At 37.4% G+C, this 16,928-nt stretch overlaps 1 protein-coding gene across 1 annotated transcript in view; it reads left to right on the top strand.

Annotated features, from left to right (window-relative positions):
- Positions 1–14,146: 14,146 nt before the first annotated feature.
- The window catches only part of LOC132385295 (CXADR-like membrane protein), a 113,082-nt gene continuing 110,300 nt past the window's right edge, over positions 14,147–16,928 (top strand). The window contains exon 1 of the mRNA XM_059957316.1: positions 14,147–14,233. Coding sequence (XP_059813299.1) covers positions 14,197–14,233 — 37 coding nt within the window. The 5' untranslated portion in view covers positions 14,147–14,196. The remainder of the gene's footprint in view (positions 14,234–16,928) is intronic.

Raw genomic sequence — 16,928 nt, 5'->3', positions numbered from 1 at the left:
CTGCAAGAAAATGACTCTCAAGGTAGTATATAGTGACATATATGTACTTTGATAATAAATTTACTTTGAACTTTGAACTGTTGCTCCATCATTGCCCCATTCTTCACTTAGAGTATAGATACAATGGTGAGTGAGAAGTATTCCCGATAATGGAAACATCAAAAGCTAGAAGGCAGAGGTTTAAGGTGAGGAGTAGGAGAGTTAGTGTCTCTGAGGATCTTTTTAACCCAGAAGATTGTTGCAAGCTGGAGTACAGTGCCTGAGAACGAGAAGGAGGCAGGCACTCTGACAGCATTTGAGAATCATCTGGACAAGCACTTGAATCAACAAGAGTCCACGTAGCACGGTGGTTCCCAAACTTTTTTGGGCTACCGCCCTTGGCACCCAGACCACATCCCCAGTGCTCCCCACTCACTTTCTGGCCATTGCAAAAAATCTATAAAGAATTTTGATTTACAATGCATAATGAAAGAAAGTAGAAACTCAAATCCAAGGCAGTGATAAATAATTGCAAAAAAATTTCAGGTCTATTTAAAGCTACAAATATTTTTTTTTAAATGACTGTAAACACGATTTCCATGAACAATTTTAGTGTACATTAGCAGTCCAGCTGCTTTATTGTTTTTTCACTGTTCAATGAAATGGATGGGTTTGGTGCAGTAATATCAGCTTCCCAACATCAGGCTGAATGTCACTCAGTCTCAGATCCCCAAGTTCAGTAATTTGCAGTCTGTTTCATTGCTTTGAAAGAAGTTAGACGACTGCACCGAAATGATGCTGCACTAAATATCATGTCAGAAAGGCAGTAATGAACATCTTGACTCTTTTCCACAGTGCAGGATAGTATTCCAAATGATGGATGCTGTTTTCCTGTGACAAAGCTCCATGTAGATGTGCTCAGTGATGAGGAGGGCTTTACCCATAATGTTCTGCGCTGTATTCATTACTTTTTGTGGGATTTTCCATTCAAGGGCATTGGTATTTCCATACCAGGCTGTAATGCAGCCAGCTCATATACACTCCACCATATATCTGTAGAAGTTCTTCAGACTTTTAGATGTCATGCCAAATCTTTTCAAACTTCTAAACAAGTAGAGGTGCGGCCATGCTTTCTTTGTAATGGCACTCAAATGCATGGCCCAACTACGAAGAAAGCACTGTAGTGCCTGTCCTTTCTCAGATTTCTTTCTGCAACAAAAAGTCTTGATATGATCTTTTGAACCTCAGCTTCAGAAAGATCAGTTCTTCCTCCATCCTTCCTGTTATTTCCCCAGTACAAATGTCAGGAATGGATTTATTACCAATTCTGGAAGTTGGATTGAGAGAAAAACCTGAAATCTCTAGCATGTCTTTATGCAGCTCACCGAGATGGGCGCAGTATACCTGAAATTCATCATCTGGTATCCTTTCTTTTTCTTCCAACTCAGAGAGGAACTGAAGTTGGAAAAAGTCAAGATGGCCATTGTTGTACTGAAATAGGGTTAACTTGGACAGAAATGTTGAGACGACTGATTTGAATTTAATAAGATTCACAAAACTTTGTTCCAATTGAAGCCTGATTTCATTAAACTTTGCAAACAATTTTGACAAATAAGCAATGTCATACCAAATATTCTTGAGCTGATTACAGAATAAAACATTCAAATCTTCAAAGAAGTTAAAAAAGTTTCAAAAAGCGCATAGATTATCCTAGGCAATTTCCTTTTGAGAGCAGCAGCCAGCATTCAAACTGTCCATCATTCTCCATACCAAGCTCTTGGAATAGTTGAGAACTGAGTGCACGGGACTTCATTTTATTTACCGCTGTGGTAACAATATTTAATGATTTTTGCAGTTGATCACTTGATCAGGTTTTTTGTGACAAGATTTTGTATGCAAATTACACGGTGAATTGTAAATATATTAGGTACATCTTTTTTCAAGAAAGTAATAACCCATGTTGGTGTCCCATCATTGATGGTGCCCCATTTGTTGCACAAGCAAGACTGTTGGTGAGTGGAATATCCTTCTCTTTGAAAAATTGTTCAACAGCCCAAAATATTGACTACCCCTTTGTATCTGTTTCTAGTCCCCTTGCAAATAACAACTCTTGAACCATACTTTCATCTCTCATGAAGCAAACATATCCAGAAAGCAAAGTTGACTCTTCCAACTGCAGATCAAATTCTGTTGTCCTAAGTATGTTGCACAATGTGTTTTCCACATTCTCAAACATTTCATCTATTCATCTTTGAACAAAGTTGTTGCTGTGTGGAATCCCTTGGATTATTTGAGCTGGTGACATGCAAAACTGTGCTCAGAATCTTCCTTAAAGTTTCTCTAATTGCATGGGGCTTTCCAGATTTAGCAATGAGCAATGAAACATTTTATGGAGCACGCAAACCTTCACTGTTTTGTTGTGATGTGCTGGCAACCATGTTTTGAAGTATTTTCCATTTTTGAAGTTTTTCATGAAGTAATTGAAAATATGCTAAGTTCTTTTTTGCTTTATCAGATTGTATTCTCTTCAAATGTTCAAGGAGCCTGGACAGTTTAATTGCCTGATTTGAAAAAAAAATTTCACACAACAGACAAATTGGCTGTTGTTGGTAGCTTGTTGCTGGTGTAAATCCATACTTCTGATACTCCGCACTACACTGTCTACACTTCTTTTTCATTTGGTTTGGTTCTGCCATCTTTGTTATGGATTAATAACCACAGTTAATTACCTATTATTTAAGTCCAGCCTCAAGTGCTGTTATCAATAAAGGAGAAAGTTATCACAACATAATATTTCAGGTATAACCTGACTCTCTGGCTGAAGGTATATGAAATGGAGCAGCAATATCTCAGTTGGTCCATGGGCTACAGAAATGCGGTCAAGACCATTCCAAAGGGCAGATTCTGAACTCTATCCCATTGAATGCCATACTCTAGTTCATAGTATCACTGCATGATTAGAGTATGGGAATCATATTAGCTATCACTGTACTACAGTAGAGAATGGCAATAATGTGTGGACTGGGCCTCAAAATACCACAACTTCTTGAGTCCAGATTTCTCATGCTATGCCAAATACAAAAGTGACACATTGCTTTTCAACAACTATATCGCACTTTGGGCAAAGTCGAAGAGAATGGGGGGTTAGCAAGAGTTGAGGTGATTACGTGGTCATTGTAATCAATTATGAGGCACTGAGGATCAAATGCTTATAAGTAATTAATTTCTTAAATTAAGCCTGTAATCCTTCAGCTGCCCCTCTTGCTACTGAGTGCCCCCACCTCTTTATCTTTTCCGCCCCCCTTAGAAACTCCCACCACCCCCAGAGGAGTGATATCACCCACTTTGGCACACCTGGTGTGATTAGTATAGATGGACAGAAAGGCCTGGTTCTTCTACTGTATGATGCTTTAACTTTGTCTTTATGACTGGATTAAGTACAAATGTGCTTGATTAAAAGCTCGTGATCTCAACAACTTTACCTTTTCTGTCAACATAATTGACCTGAAAACTTAACTGTTTCTCCCTCTGAAGATGTTGATTTATTTAATCAATGTTTTCAGCATTTATTTTTATTCCAGATTTCTAAAATCTGGTATTCTGCTTTTCAATACTTGACTGTCAATGGACTTACTGCTTTGGGCAATGTTTTTAGTAAATATAATAAAATTCTTTGACTTGAAATTAAAAAAGGATAGACAAAATGGGAAGGAAATAATTAATCTGAACTAAGTTCAAAAGATATTTGGACAGATAAATGGACAGGAAAGGTTTTGAGGGATATTGCTAAACCCAGCTTAGCTGGTAATGTTTCTTGGCATTGATCAGATGGGCCAAACTGCCTGTTTCTGTGCTGTAAGACTCTGATTCTAAAAGTATTATGTTGTGCATACATATTCTGGCAACATAAAAGCTCAAAATGACTCTTAGAATCAATTAATAATTTTGATAATGCATCACTGTGATCAGATACATTTTCAAAAAGAAATGTATGTTATAGATGTCCAAAAAACAATTACTGCCTTAAATGTACCTGTTTAAAAACACTTTTAGGACACTTTCACAACTTCTTCAGAATAAAGTAGTGCCACATCTAAGATGTTTTTCAGATGCCTTTGCTTTAAACTGAAATTGTTAAGGATTGACGAGGAGATCCTTCTCTAAGTTTTTCTTTCCCTGCTGTCACAGCCTGGCTGGTAGACATTTCCTACAATTCTGCATTATGCAGTTTTTATGTTCTTTTGTTAGTTTGTTAGTTTATGCTCTTTCTTGTTAATTGACCTTGATCAGCTTCACAATTCCACCTACATTTTGTTTGAAGATAGAACAAAGGGAATACCCCTGATAGGGTGAGGCAATTTCTGTATGGATATTTCCTTTATCCTATTGATCCCATCCTCACCTTTTCAGCAATTTAAAATGTAATTGTTTTCTCTGTTTCCGAGTTCCGATAAATGTCTTCGACCTGAAACATTAACTTCATTTCTCTTTCCACATATTTTGTTTGACCTATTCAGTGTTTTAGCTTTTTCTTTTTTTTCAGATTTCCAGCTTCTGTAGTATTTTTTATTCCCATCTTCTATTGTTTCAGCTTTTGTATCTCAAGTGCAAAGCCCCTGATGTTCGTAAGAAGACTTGGTGAACTTGGTATGGTTTGTTGTACATGAATGCCATTTCCAGGTCATTGTTGGGTGGTTTGTTTAATTTCCCCACGTTCTATTCATATCATTCCATTTTCTAGGCATTTTGTCAACAATATTTTTACTGCCTGAAAATCAATTAATCCTTCAAATAGTTCAATCGTATTGGTATTTTCCACACTAGATGGCACTCTGCTTCAAAAATTAATGAGTGAATCAGCAATGGTGCTTTACTCAGCTCTACTTGTTCCTTTAGAGACGTTAACGGATTAAATTTCAATTCACTAATATGAATTGGTCTCCCTCAACGTCGCAAAAACATAGGAGCTGGTTGTGAATTACAGGAGGAATGGAGACGGCTGAGCCCTATTAACATCAATGGTTCTGCAGTTGAGAGGGTGAACAGCTTTAAGTTCCTCTACATCACCAAGAACCTCACGTGGTCTGTGCACACCAGCTGTGTGGTGAAAAAGGCACAACAGCGCCTCTTTCACCTCAGACAGTTGAGGAAGTTTGGTATGGCCCCCAAATCCTAAGAACTTTCTACAGGGGCACAATTGAGAGCATCCCGACAGGCTGCATCACTGCCTGGTGTGGAAACTGTACCTCCCTTTATTGCAGGATTCTGCAGAGAGTGGTGTGGACAGTCCAGCACATCTGTAGATGTGAACTTCCCACTATTCAGGACATTTACAAAGAAAGGTGTGTAAAAAGGGTTGGGGACCTAAGTCACCCCAACCACAAACTGTTCCAGCTGCTCCCATCTGGGAAGAGATACGCAGCATAAAAGCCAGGACCAACAGGCTCTGGGACAGCTTCTTCCACCAGGCCATCTGACTGATTAACTCATGCTGATTTGAGTGTATTTCTATGTTGCATTGATTGTTCTATTTATTATAAATAACTATGATTGCACATTGCACATTTGGACGGAGACGTAATGTGAAGATTTTTGACTCCTCATGTATGTGAAGGATGTAAGAAATAAAGTCAAGTTGACTTTATGTCCGCAAGAAAATCATACATGCTGAATTTTCTTCATTGAATTGAATTGTCATTTTATAGTTTATCCTAGGTATGGTAATCTCAACAGGTGTCAGAAACTGGTATCTGAAATCTCAAGGGTGCTTTGAGTTAAATTTCTACCAGCTTGGCTCCCATAATGTTATTGCAGTTCTCTGCAATGTGATTGACTCATAACTGACATGGCAAGTCATGCATTTCCAAGTCTATGTCAATATACTAGACATAATTCAATTTCAGTTGCACAGATGCTAAAATGTCCACGTCAGTATTTCATCATCTTTGTCTTTACATTTTCCACTACCAAGCAATTTTTGCATCATGTTCTTTTCAAAAGAATAAACCAGTGTGTCATTTATTACCTCTGTTAGGAGCATTTCATTTGTATAACTTTTTCCCTATGTTTAGTTTTATGTGGAGTTTGAACAGTTTTATAATCAGACAAAACTGTTCCAAATTTGTCATATTAAAAAATTGTCATGATAACAAGGATTATACAAAAGATTAACAAGGCTGTGTACACAACTCTCTGCAATTTCTTGTGTTCTTGGGCAGAGCATTTACCATATCAAGCTGTGATACATCTGGATGGAACACCACACTGGTTTGTTCTGGATCACTTTCAACTTTGGCCTCAATCTTAAACATACTCAGTGTCTGAGAATCTTTAGATGCATAGAAAACAGTGTTCCAAAGAACCACCACACTTGAAGACATTCTTCTTTCTCAGTTCTAAATAACCAATGGTTAATTCTGATACCATGCACCCCAGTTCCAGGTTCTCATAGGGGATATCAGTTTCCAGTATTTCTCCTATCAAGTACTTTTCGAACTTCCCATGTTTCAATGCGATCACTCTCATTTTTCCAAACTTTACTCAGCTTCATGAGTTTAATGTTAAGCCCTAAAAACACAATCAGTTGACAGTCATTAACTAAAGAAGTTTTATATAAGTTCAGGGCTTCCTATGTGTTTGCTAGGAACTTAAGAACAACAGTTGAGTTTCAGATCCTTGACCCTATTGCAAACATATGAGTTGGGAGCAGGAGTTGACCATTTGGACTCTCAAATATAAATACTAAATGTATGCCATTCAGATCTTCAAACATACATTGCCTTTCAATTAGATTGTGAATAGATTTGGACCCCTTCTCCAGGAAAAGATGTGCTGGCATTGGAGAACATCCAGAGGAGGTTTATGAGAATGATCCTAGGCATTAAAGGGTTAATGTATGAGGGGAATTTGATGGCTCTGGGCCTATATTCGCTGGAATTTAGAGGAATGAGAGGTGATCTCATTTAAACCCACTGAATATTAAAAGATCTAGATAGAGTGGATGTGGAGGGCATGTTTCCAATTGTGAGAGAGTCAAGGGCCAGAGGACACAGCCTCAAAATAGAAGAACTTCCCTTTAGAACAGAGATGAGGAGTAATTTCTTTAGCTAGAGTGTGTGGAATCTGTAGAATACATTGCCACAGATAGCCAGGTCATTGGGTATATTTAAAGTGGAGGGTGATGGATTCTTGATTAATCAGGGTGTCAAAGGTTGCAAAGAGAAGACAGGAGAATGAGGTTGAGAGGAAAAATAAACCAGCCATGATTAAATGGCAGTGCGGACTCAATGAGCCGAATAGTGTAATTCTTCTGTGTTTAATGATCTTTTAGATCTTGGTTGATCTGATTAGCATTTCAACTCTACATTCCAATCTAATCACAGTAACCTTTTCAAGGCTCACTTATCAAATACCTGTCTAACTCTTCCTTTTAAAAAAAAATATTTATTTATTAAATTTTAGAAAATTACAAAGAATAAATGTGATGATAAAAAAAGTGAGAAAAATAATATTGACTCTCCCCCTCCCCTTAACCCTTATCTAAAGAAAGAAAAAAAAGAGAGAAAGATTGCTTGGATATCAGAGGATCCCCACATGCTCCATGGAGTTCAAAATAATTTAAATATTTATTTTTACTTTCCCCAATTACTTTATAATTTTATCTTCAAAGGACCTATGTATTTAATCCTATCTTTTGTAAGTATGGGAGCTAAATTTTCAAAAATATATCATATTCATTTCTTAGATTGTATGTAATTTTTTCAAGTGGAATACAATTATGTATTTCATTATTCCAACGATCCATAGTTAAATATAAATCAGATTTCCAAGTAACTGCGATAACTTTTTTGGCTACTGCCAATGCAATTTTTATAAATTTTTTCTGATACTTATTCAATTTAAGTTTCGGTATTGTCCCTTCAATGTCTCCTAATAAAAATAATACTGGACTATGTGGGAGATCTACTCCAGTAATTTGTTCCAATAAAAGTCTTAGATTTATCCAAAATGGTTGAATTTTAAAACAAGACCTAACTCTTCCTTAAACATATTTAAAGACTCTGTTTCCCATTTCTCCTTTGTATAAGAAGTTTCTAAAGACTCAAAGTCCTCTAAGAGAGGAAAAAAAATCACCCCACCTCTGTGTTAGATGTATGACATCTAATTTTTAAGGATTCTTCCACAAGAGCAACATCCTCTCCACATCCACCATGTTAAGAACCCTAAGGATCTTATGTGTTTTAATCAGATCTACGCCTACTCTTCACTAAATTCCTATAGATGCAAGATTATTTGGTCCAATATTTCCTAATAAAACAAGCTGTCCATTCCAGGAATTAATCCAGCCAACTTTCTCTAAATGACTACCAACTTTTACCATTCATCCTTAAGTAAGAAGACAATGAAGTACATGGTGTTACAGATGTGGTCTCATCAATGATTTATGTAAATGAAGTTATATAATTGTTCAGCTTATTAATCAGCTTTAAACTGACCTATGTATCAATACCATCCACAAGACTTAGCTCAATACTATATTCCTTGCATAATCAAATCCTGTCATCAGTTTAAAATTATTAATTGTGTTTCTAAGTTTTAGAAAACTTAATCTTCACATATCCTCATTTAACTTCCTCTAAATAGCTTAAATAGCTTAAATTTCTTAATGAGTTCAGACACTTTGTAATAATGAATTGTAATCCTGTTTTGTAGGTTTACAGTTTATAACTTGTCTTTTTTTTCTCTTCTTTTATCTTTGGTTCTTCATACTCACAGTACACATGGAGAAGTTCACCATTCCATCAGAACAATGAGGTGTGACAAGTCACCTGATACCTAGATATTGACATAGTTATATTTTCAAAAGCCACAGGCAACACAGCTGTAGTCACTGAACCACCAAGTCTTCATTTGATACAATTTAGAAGTAAGTTCCAATCTGATCTTTATCCTGCGCAGGCTTTGCTGACACTTTTTAATTGCTATGGTGCCTATAAAAAGTATTCACCCCTCCTCCAGAAGTTTTCATGTTTATTTGTTTTATAGCATTGAATCACAGTGCATCTAATTTGGCTTTTTTTGACACTGGTCAACCGAAAAAAAGCTCTTTCATGTCAATGTGGAAACCGATCTCTACAAAGTGATCTAGATTAATTACAAATGTAAAACACAAAATAATTGATTGCATAAATATTCACCCCCTTTAATATAGCACACCAAATCATCACTGGTGCAGCCAATTGGTTAAGGAAGTCACATAATTAGTTAAATGTAGATTTGTTTTCGGAGACCTGTGTGCAGTCAAGGTGTTTCAATTGATTGTGGTAAAAATCCACGTGTATCTGGAAGGTCTAACTGCTGGTGAGTCAGTATCCTGGCAAAAACTACACCATTAAGACAAAAGAACACTCCAAGCAACGCCGTGAAAAAGTTATTGAAAAGTACAAGTCTGGAGATGGATACAAGAAAATTTCTAAGTCACTGAATATCCCTTGGAGTGCAGTTAAGTCAATCATCAAGAAATGGGAAGAATATGGCACAACTGTAAATCTGCCTAGAGCGGGCCATGCTCAAAAACTGAGTGACTGTGCAAGAAGGGGACGAGTGAGAGAGGCCTCCAAGAGATCTATGACAACTCTGGAGGAGATAAAAGCTTCAGTGGCTGCACATACAACAACTGTTGCCCGGGTGCTTCACCAGTTGCAGCTTTATGGGAGAGTGGCAAAGAGAAAGCCACTGTTGAAAAAACAACTCACATGAAATCTCGGCTAGAGTTTGCCAGAAGGCATATGGGAGACCCTGAAGTCAATTGGAAGAAGGTTCTAGGGTCTGAAGAAACCCAAATTGAGCTTTTTGGCCATCAAGCTAAACCCTATGTTTGGCATCAGCAAAACATCACACATCATCAAAAATACACCATCTCTACTGTGAAGCATGGTGGTGGTTGCATCATGCTGTGAGGATGCTTCACTGCATCAGGCCCTGGAAGGTTTCTGAAGGTAGAGGGTAAAATGAACGCAGCAAAATACAGGGAAATCCTGGAGGAAAACCTGATGCAGTCTGCAAGAGAACTGCGACTTGGGAGAAGATTTGTTTTCCAGCAAGACAATGACCCCAAATATAAAGCCAAAGCTACACAGGAATGGCTTAAAAACAACAATGTTAATGTCCTGGAGTGGCCAAATCAGAATCCAGATCTCAGTCCAATTGAGAATTTGTGGCTGGACTTGAAAAGGACTGTTCACTCCCAATCTCCATGACAGAGCTTGAGCACAAAGCACACTGCTTGAGCAGTTTTGTAAAGAAGAATGGGGAAAAATTGCAGTATCCAGATGTGCAAAGCTGGTAGAGACCAATCCATATAGACTCAAGGCTGTAATTGCTGCCAAAGGTGCATCTGCAAAACAGTGACTTGAAGGGAATGAGCAATTTTGCAATCAATTATTTTGTGTTTAATAATTATAATAAATTTAGACCAATTTGTATACATTTGTTTTCTCTTTGACATGTAAGAATCTTTTTCTGTTGAACAGTGTCAAAAAAAAGCCAAATTAAATCCACTGTGATTCAATGCTGTAAAACAATAAAACATGAACATGTCCAAGGGTGGTGAATACTTTTTATAAGCATTATATGTAGGACTTGATCATTATTGTCAGTATTTCCTGATCAGGACCCATTTCTGTGGCTGTGTCACGCTACAGTAGGAGAATGTTACCCCTTCTCCATTGATCAATCATATTTATATTTTGTTACTCTTTAATCCTGAAAAATCCCATTAAAGTATTGGAATTGGCTTACTAATGCCATGTGTGCTGAGATATAGAAAAATTTTTGTTCATCCAGGCAGATCATGCCAAACATAAAAACATCAAGGTAGTAAAAAGAAAACAAAATGCAGAATATAATGTAGCAACCATAGAGAAAGTGCAGTGCATGGAAATACATAAGGTGCAGGGACCATGATGAAGTAGAAGAGATCAATAATTCATTTTCAGTCTATAAGATGTCTGTCTCAGAGTCCGATAACAGTAGGATTGAAACTGTCCTTGAGTCTGGTGGTCTATGTTTGCAAGCTTTTGTATTTCTGTTGATGGAAGAGGAGATATGAGAAAACAACTGAGGTGGAAATGGTCCTTGACTATGTTGGCTGCTTTCCCGAGACAGCAAGGAGTATAGATAGAATCATTGAATGGGAGACTGGTTTATGTGATGTATGGGGCTGTGTTAACAAATCACTGCAGTTTTTTTGTGTGGCCTTGAGCAGAGCAGTTGCCATAGCAATCCATGACCCATCTGGATAGGATGGTTTTCTAGGCTGCGTTTGTAAAAAATGGTGTGGTAAGTGTTAACAGGGACATACCAAATTTATTTAACCTTCTGAGGAAGTAGAGGCATTGGTGTACTTTCTTGGCTGTAGTTTCACTGTAGCTGGACCATGACAAACTACACTGGTCAAAAAGGTTTTGCTTCCTGAAAACTTTTGGGTGTATTATATGGATTTTGGGCTGTTGATCATGAAAATCACCATGAAATTTCCCTATCATGCACCATTTTTTTGAAATTGCCTATATTTGTTATTTCAATTCATGATTCAAGTCAGAATAACTGATGCCAAGATGAAGGAAGGTACTTTTTGTTGGTCTACAAGTCAAACAGGTCATCAGTGACAGGCAATTCGAAGAACTTCTGGTAGGACTGGAGAAAATCACATGGAAGGTGTTCAAGGATTTTGTTGAAAATTTTCTTGGCAACCACAGAGCACCAATCTACATGCAGCTGGTCGACAACGTGCTTCAAGCATACAAAACCATGGGGTGCAACATGTCACTAAAGATACATTTTCTGCATTTCCATTTAGACTTCTTCCCTGCATATCTTGGCAACATTGTGGTCATAGAGAACTAATATCAGGGCAACTGGAATCCATCAATGCTGGCTGATTATTTTTGGTCACTTAAGTGAGAATCATGAGACACTGAGTGCAAATGAAAATCATCAACAAAGCACTCTTAGTTTAGTTGAACTATTGCAAAGCATCAGCACCGTTATGCAATTAAAGGCATTATATTCAATAAAAGTTAATTTCTTGCTTTCCAAATTCCTATGTGATACAAGTCATCTGAAATTATATTTGTGTTCACCTTCAAACAGCCTATCATAACCAAAAACATTCTGAGGAAGCAACACTTTGGAAAAAATTTGTTGTCCAGTATTTTTGGTGATATTTGCACATAGCAACTTGAAACTCTCAACCATCTCCATCCCAACACCATTGATACAGACAAGGACGTGTATTCCACTCTGCTTCCTGAAGTCAATGACCAGCTCCTTCATTTTGCTGACATTGAGGGAGAGGTTCTTGTTTTGATAACGTGCCACTTGGCTCTCTATCTCCTTCATACACATAATCTCATTATTGTTTGAAATCTGGCCCACTACGGTGGTTGCATGTGCAAATGTGTCAACGGAACTAGAGCAGAGTTTGGCTATGCAGTCATGAGTGTATAGGGAGTGTAAAGAACTGATAATGTTGTCATGTGGGGTACTGGTGGTGAGGATAACTACTGAGGTGTTGTTACCTCTCCTTCCTGAAATGCAAGGTCAATTCTCTTATCTGATTTGATTCTTTATTAGGTGACTCTTTTAGTGCTTCTATCCACTGTAAGCATTTACTGCAATGCAAAGTCCACTTTCAGAAACTTTGTTAGTTAAAATAATTAAAACATATTTTATTTTTGGTTAGTATGTTACTCAAATAAAAAAAATAATGCAAACATTTACAAAATCATTCTGAATTCACAGTCATAAAAACATAATGGGTCATTTTGGCTAAATTCCAGCCCAATGCTTGGGCCACTGTCCATGGCTGCTGACCATTGCAGTCTGCACCTGTGAAGCAGATTGAGCTCTAACAGCCAGTTGACAACAGGTAGCCTATCCAGAACCTTGCACTTACGATATGCTAACAACTTGCCACTATCAATGGCACTATCAACTGCATTGCCGGTTTGAATTGAGGTGTGATGCTACAGAAAATGATTTTAAGCTCTTATCTATATTGAAGTTTACACCAACATGGGGCGTGTCAGTGAGTGGGACATTATGCCTTCCTCCACAGCATCTTTCACTCCTCCATTCTCCCCTCCTGCCATTGTTTTGGACCTACTGTTTACATCAAAATTCAACAGATTGCACTGTGTATGAAACATAGTCCCTGAATCCATTTTGTATCTGTGACTGTAAAGCCTCAAGGCACAAAGGTCATTCAGCACACAGTACATATACTAGCTCTTTTAAAAGTTCTACTAGTGCAAATAAAGTAAACAAATATTTCCAGATGACTATGTTCTTTTGAAGGTGTTTTCATTCTTCAACATTGCAATTTTTTAATTGAATAGAGAAGTCAGGTATTAGCATTGGAAAATTCAAAACTAACATCTGTGACTTCAAATGTTCAAGCTTGTGCATACTATATTGTTTTTTTTTAATCGTTCCCTTTTAATTAAGAGTTAAATAACCGTATTAAAGAGCAGCCAGTTAGGACAAGTATGACATTGCTGTGGCATATCGGTAGGAAAATATTCCGTTCAACTTACATCCCAGCACTGAATCAGGCAGTAAAAACATTGATTTTAAAACAGCCAGCTGAGGAAACTGATGGGATCCAGTTTAGATTCAAACTCTAAAGATGGTAGCATTCCTTTTATTGCTTTAAATGTCGAAGTAGTACTTTAAAACTTGAATGAAGGAAGAGAGCCACTAGCACACCAGCAATAAGTCACTATGGTAATCGAAAAGAAACAACATCTGTACTTGTAGCAGACTTTTAGGTTAGACTTTCTCTCTGCAATTTTCAGACAGGAAAGTGTGTGTAACGTCAGTTGGAGCGGTCACTGTTTTCTCCATTTACTCGTTGAAACTAATCAATCAGCCTTCAAATCAACGGACTTGTCCCATCAAATCCCAGACAGTTCCAGCACACTCCACTCCCCATCTGGTCAGCCGGAGTGAACAGAATGGGTTGATTAAGGGACAGATTGAAGTGTGCTGCCGAGAGAAGATGTAAATATCCCGCAGTGGCATTCCCTCTCCTGATGTTTTAATGTGCTCAGGTCTGTCCCAGCATTCCAGTCCCAAAAATCAAGGAGGCGGAGAAAAACAGCACGAAATTTCCTCATCAAGTTATGGATTAAATGTCGAATTTCTGAAGGCAACATGATTTTGTCCCCTCTCAGTTTGGTGCTGATGGTCGGTAAGTGGCTCGGATTATTATGTTTTATTCCGTTTAGCTCGCTGATCCAAATGAGAAAATGCATTAGCAAAACTTTGTCCCGTGGTTTTGGATCGTTTTTAAATGTCTAGTTTATGAAATATGATTCTTTTACACACAGTGTGGATGAGGCTGATGAAGACTTTGGGACGTGCAATAGTTTTAGATTCCTCAGCGACTTTCATAGTTACTTCATGAAATACATTTTCTTATTACGGATTTGTCCTTTATTGCTTACATCAATAGTTTTAATAGCTTAGTTTAATATTAGCATAACTTTCTTTATTGTAACATACAACATACAATATACAATAATTAAATTAAGTGGCGTTGTGTTTTATATCCTTTTTCATTTCGGTCGAAAACTCTTTTTTAGATGCAATTCACTAAGAAAAAAGCAGCATTGTTTCCAAAAGATGTAACTCGACCCATATTGGAAACAGATGTGGTCTGCTACATTAACAGTTTCCAGACCAAAACCAAAAAAAAGCGGCAGACCGGGTTAATGAAGTGGTGGGTGGATATTAACGGAAAAAAAGGGGAAACTGTTTAGTTTTGGACTAAGTATTAAAATTGCCATGCTGTTCTATAAGCAGTGCCTAATGGTTTGGTCTCAGTATCTCTGCGTTCCTGCGGCATCTGGATGCAGGAAGAGCCATTGACCTGGAGCGCAAGCCTGTCGCAGTTGGGTGTGAGCCACTCGAGAGGCGCTTTGCAGCCCTCCGCGAGCTGCTCTGACCCCGCGTGCTGTCCTCGCGCGGTCCTCTGGGACCGAGGGACTTGAGAGCAAGTTAGCCACGCGGGCAACAGCTAGTTTTATTTTGTTTTTGCATTTACTCGAAGAGTTACTAAAAATAAAGCAAGTTTATTCTACATTGAAACCAGATGGCAATAAGGGATAAGACTTCCTTCAATAGATGACATTATCTCCCTCTGTATCAATTTTAAGCAAACCATCATAAGTAAAATTTTCAAATGAGGCGGCTTTCTAATTTTTTGAGATGTTTTCCTTCATAGTGGAAATATGCAAGGCAAAGTTCAAGTTCTGTGCGCTCCTGTGTACTTATTGCTGATTTAATTTCTAAAGATTCGTTCATTGGTATTTCTGATGTTTACATATATTATCTCTCTGTGTGCTGATCGGACAAATTGCATCTGCAGACTTTGGCTTCTAACCCAAAATCAATGCAATCCCTTCTGTTGTTAATTTAACATTGAAACCAAACTGGAGTTGAACTGTCCTTTCAGGTTCATTGTCCTGAAGGTTCTTCAATTGCAAAGTAAAATATAGAAGGCATCTCAGAAAACAGAAGTTAAAGGGAATGTTTCGTCACGGAGCAAGGTTTTGATAGAGGTTTCGAGTGAATGAGATTTGGCGAAATGGAGATCGTATAGGAATAATTCAAGCTTAGACAGTAACAAAGAAGCAATGCACTGGGGGAAAAAAGAGCTGACGCTAAAGGCAGGTGACAGGTTTAAGAACTAGTGAGGGTCACAGAGAATAGAAATCAGTTATGTATTTAGGTTAACACAGAATGCACAAGGAAACTTAAGGATATAAACTTCCACTATTTTTAATGATACTAAGTGGCTTTGGCTCCATTTGGACAATGAAGTCTAAAATTGTATATTTGATTCATTTACACCCATTTCACTTTGAAGAAGTGAATATTTATGTGTGGAACTATTACTTATGTTTATTGGATCTCTTTCAAATGTATAATTACAAATGTATCTGAGAAAGTTCCCACATCCCCAATTTAGTAATGGTTGTTAAATATAGCACATGAATCAGACTGGTGTTTAATTGATAAATTGTTATATTCTTTTCTCTGTGTTAAATGAATAAAGCAATATAGGACACTTCCTTTGCAAAAGTTCCCTGATTTCAAAATAATTAGGGAATCATATATGTAATCCATCCAGATCAAGTCTCTCAATTTGACATGTGACCATGACCCTATGGTTCTATATACCATGGAGAGTGGGAAATGAAGTAGGACGTTAATGAGTGAGACCTCGCATTTATGCTTTCTTTTGAGTGTGTTACAAGTCAGCAGAGTGCTGCCTTACTTGTAGTTTAATTTTTTGAGTACATACTTGTGAGATTTCTTACAATGACCGTTGTGGCTCTCTTTTATTAGTCTTTCACATGTTCTGAAGAATCTTCTCTTTTGAATTGTTTCTGTCCAAGTGTTAAAGGGATACCCATAAATCTGCCAGATAAGCAGTTCGTGAATGGTGATCTAATGTCAAAGAAAGAACAGTGATTGATGCCCAAGAAAAATCGATTTATTTTATTGGTTGGAATTTCATGGTATTCATCCATTCTTGACGTGATTGTCTTGGCTTGGGAAGTGCACAAGAAGAAACAATAAGTTGCTACAGTGTTTTCTGCAAGTGCTGCTTATATTTTTTTGGTTGGAGGTGGTCATTATCTGACAGATAGTGTGGTTGAAACATCTTTCCACTTACCAGCCCAAGCTCTGCCGATGCTCAAGTTTTTTTTTGCAATGCAGAAATAAACAGCTTCATTGGAGATATAAAAATAGCTTAGATATTTTATGGCAGAATAAAAATTCCAAAGTTCAATATCAAGATTTACAGGATTTCAAGAATAATATTCCTTTAAATTTCATTAATTTGAAAGAAATTTCCAAACACTTTTCAATGAGGA

The sequence above is a fragment of the Hypanus sabinus genome, chromosome X2 (genome assembly GCF_030144855.1).
Source record: "Hypanus sabinus isolate sHypSab1 chromosome X2, sHypSab1.hap1, whole genome shotgun sequence".
Taxonomy (NCBI): domain Eukaryota; kingdom Metazoa; phylum Chordata; class Chondrichthyes; order Myliobatiformes; family Dasyatidae; genus Hypanus; species Hypanus sabinus.
This window is presented reverse-complemented; position numbering and strand designations above follow the sequence as displayed.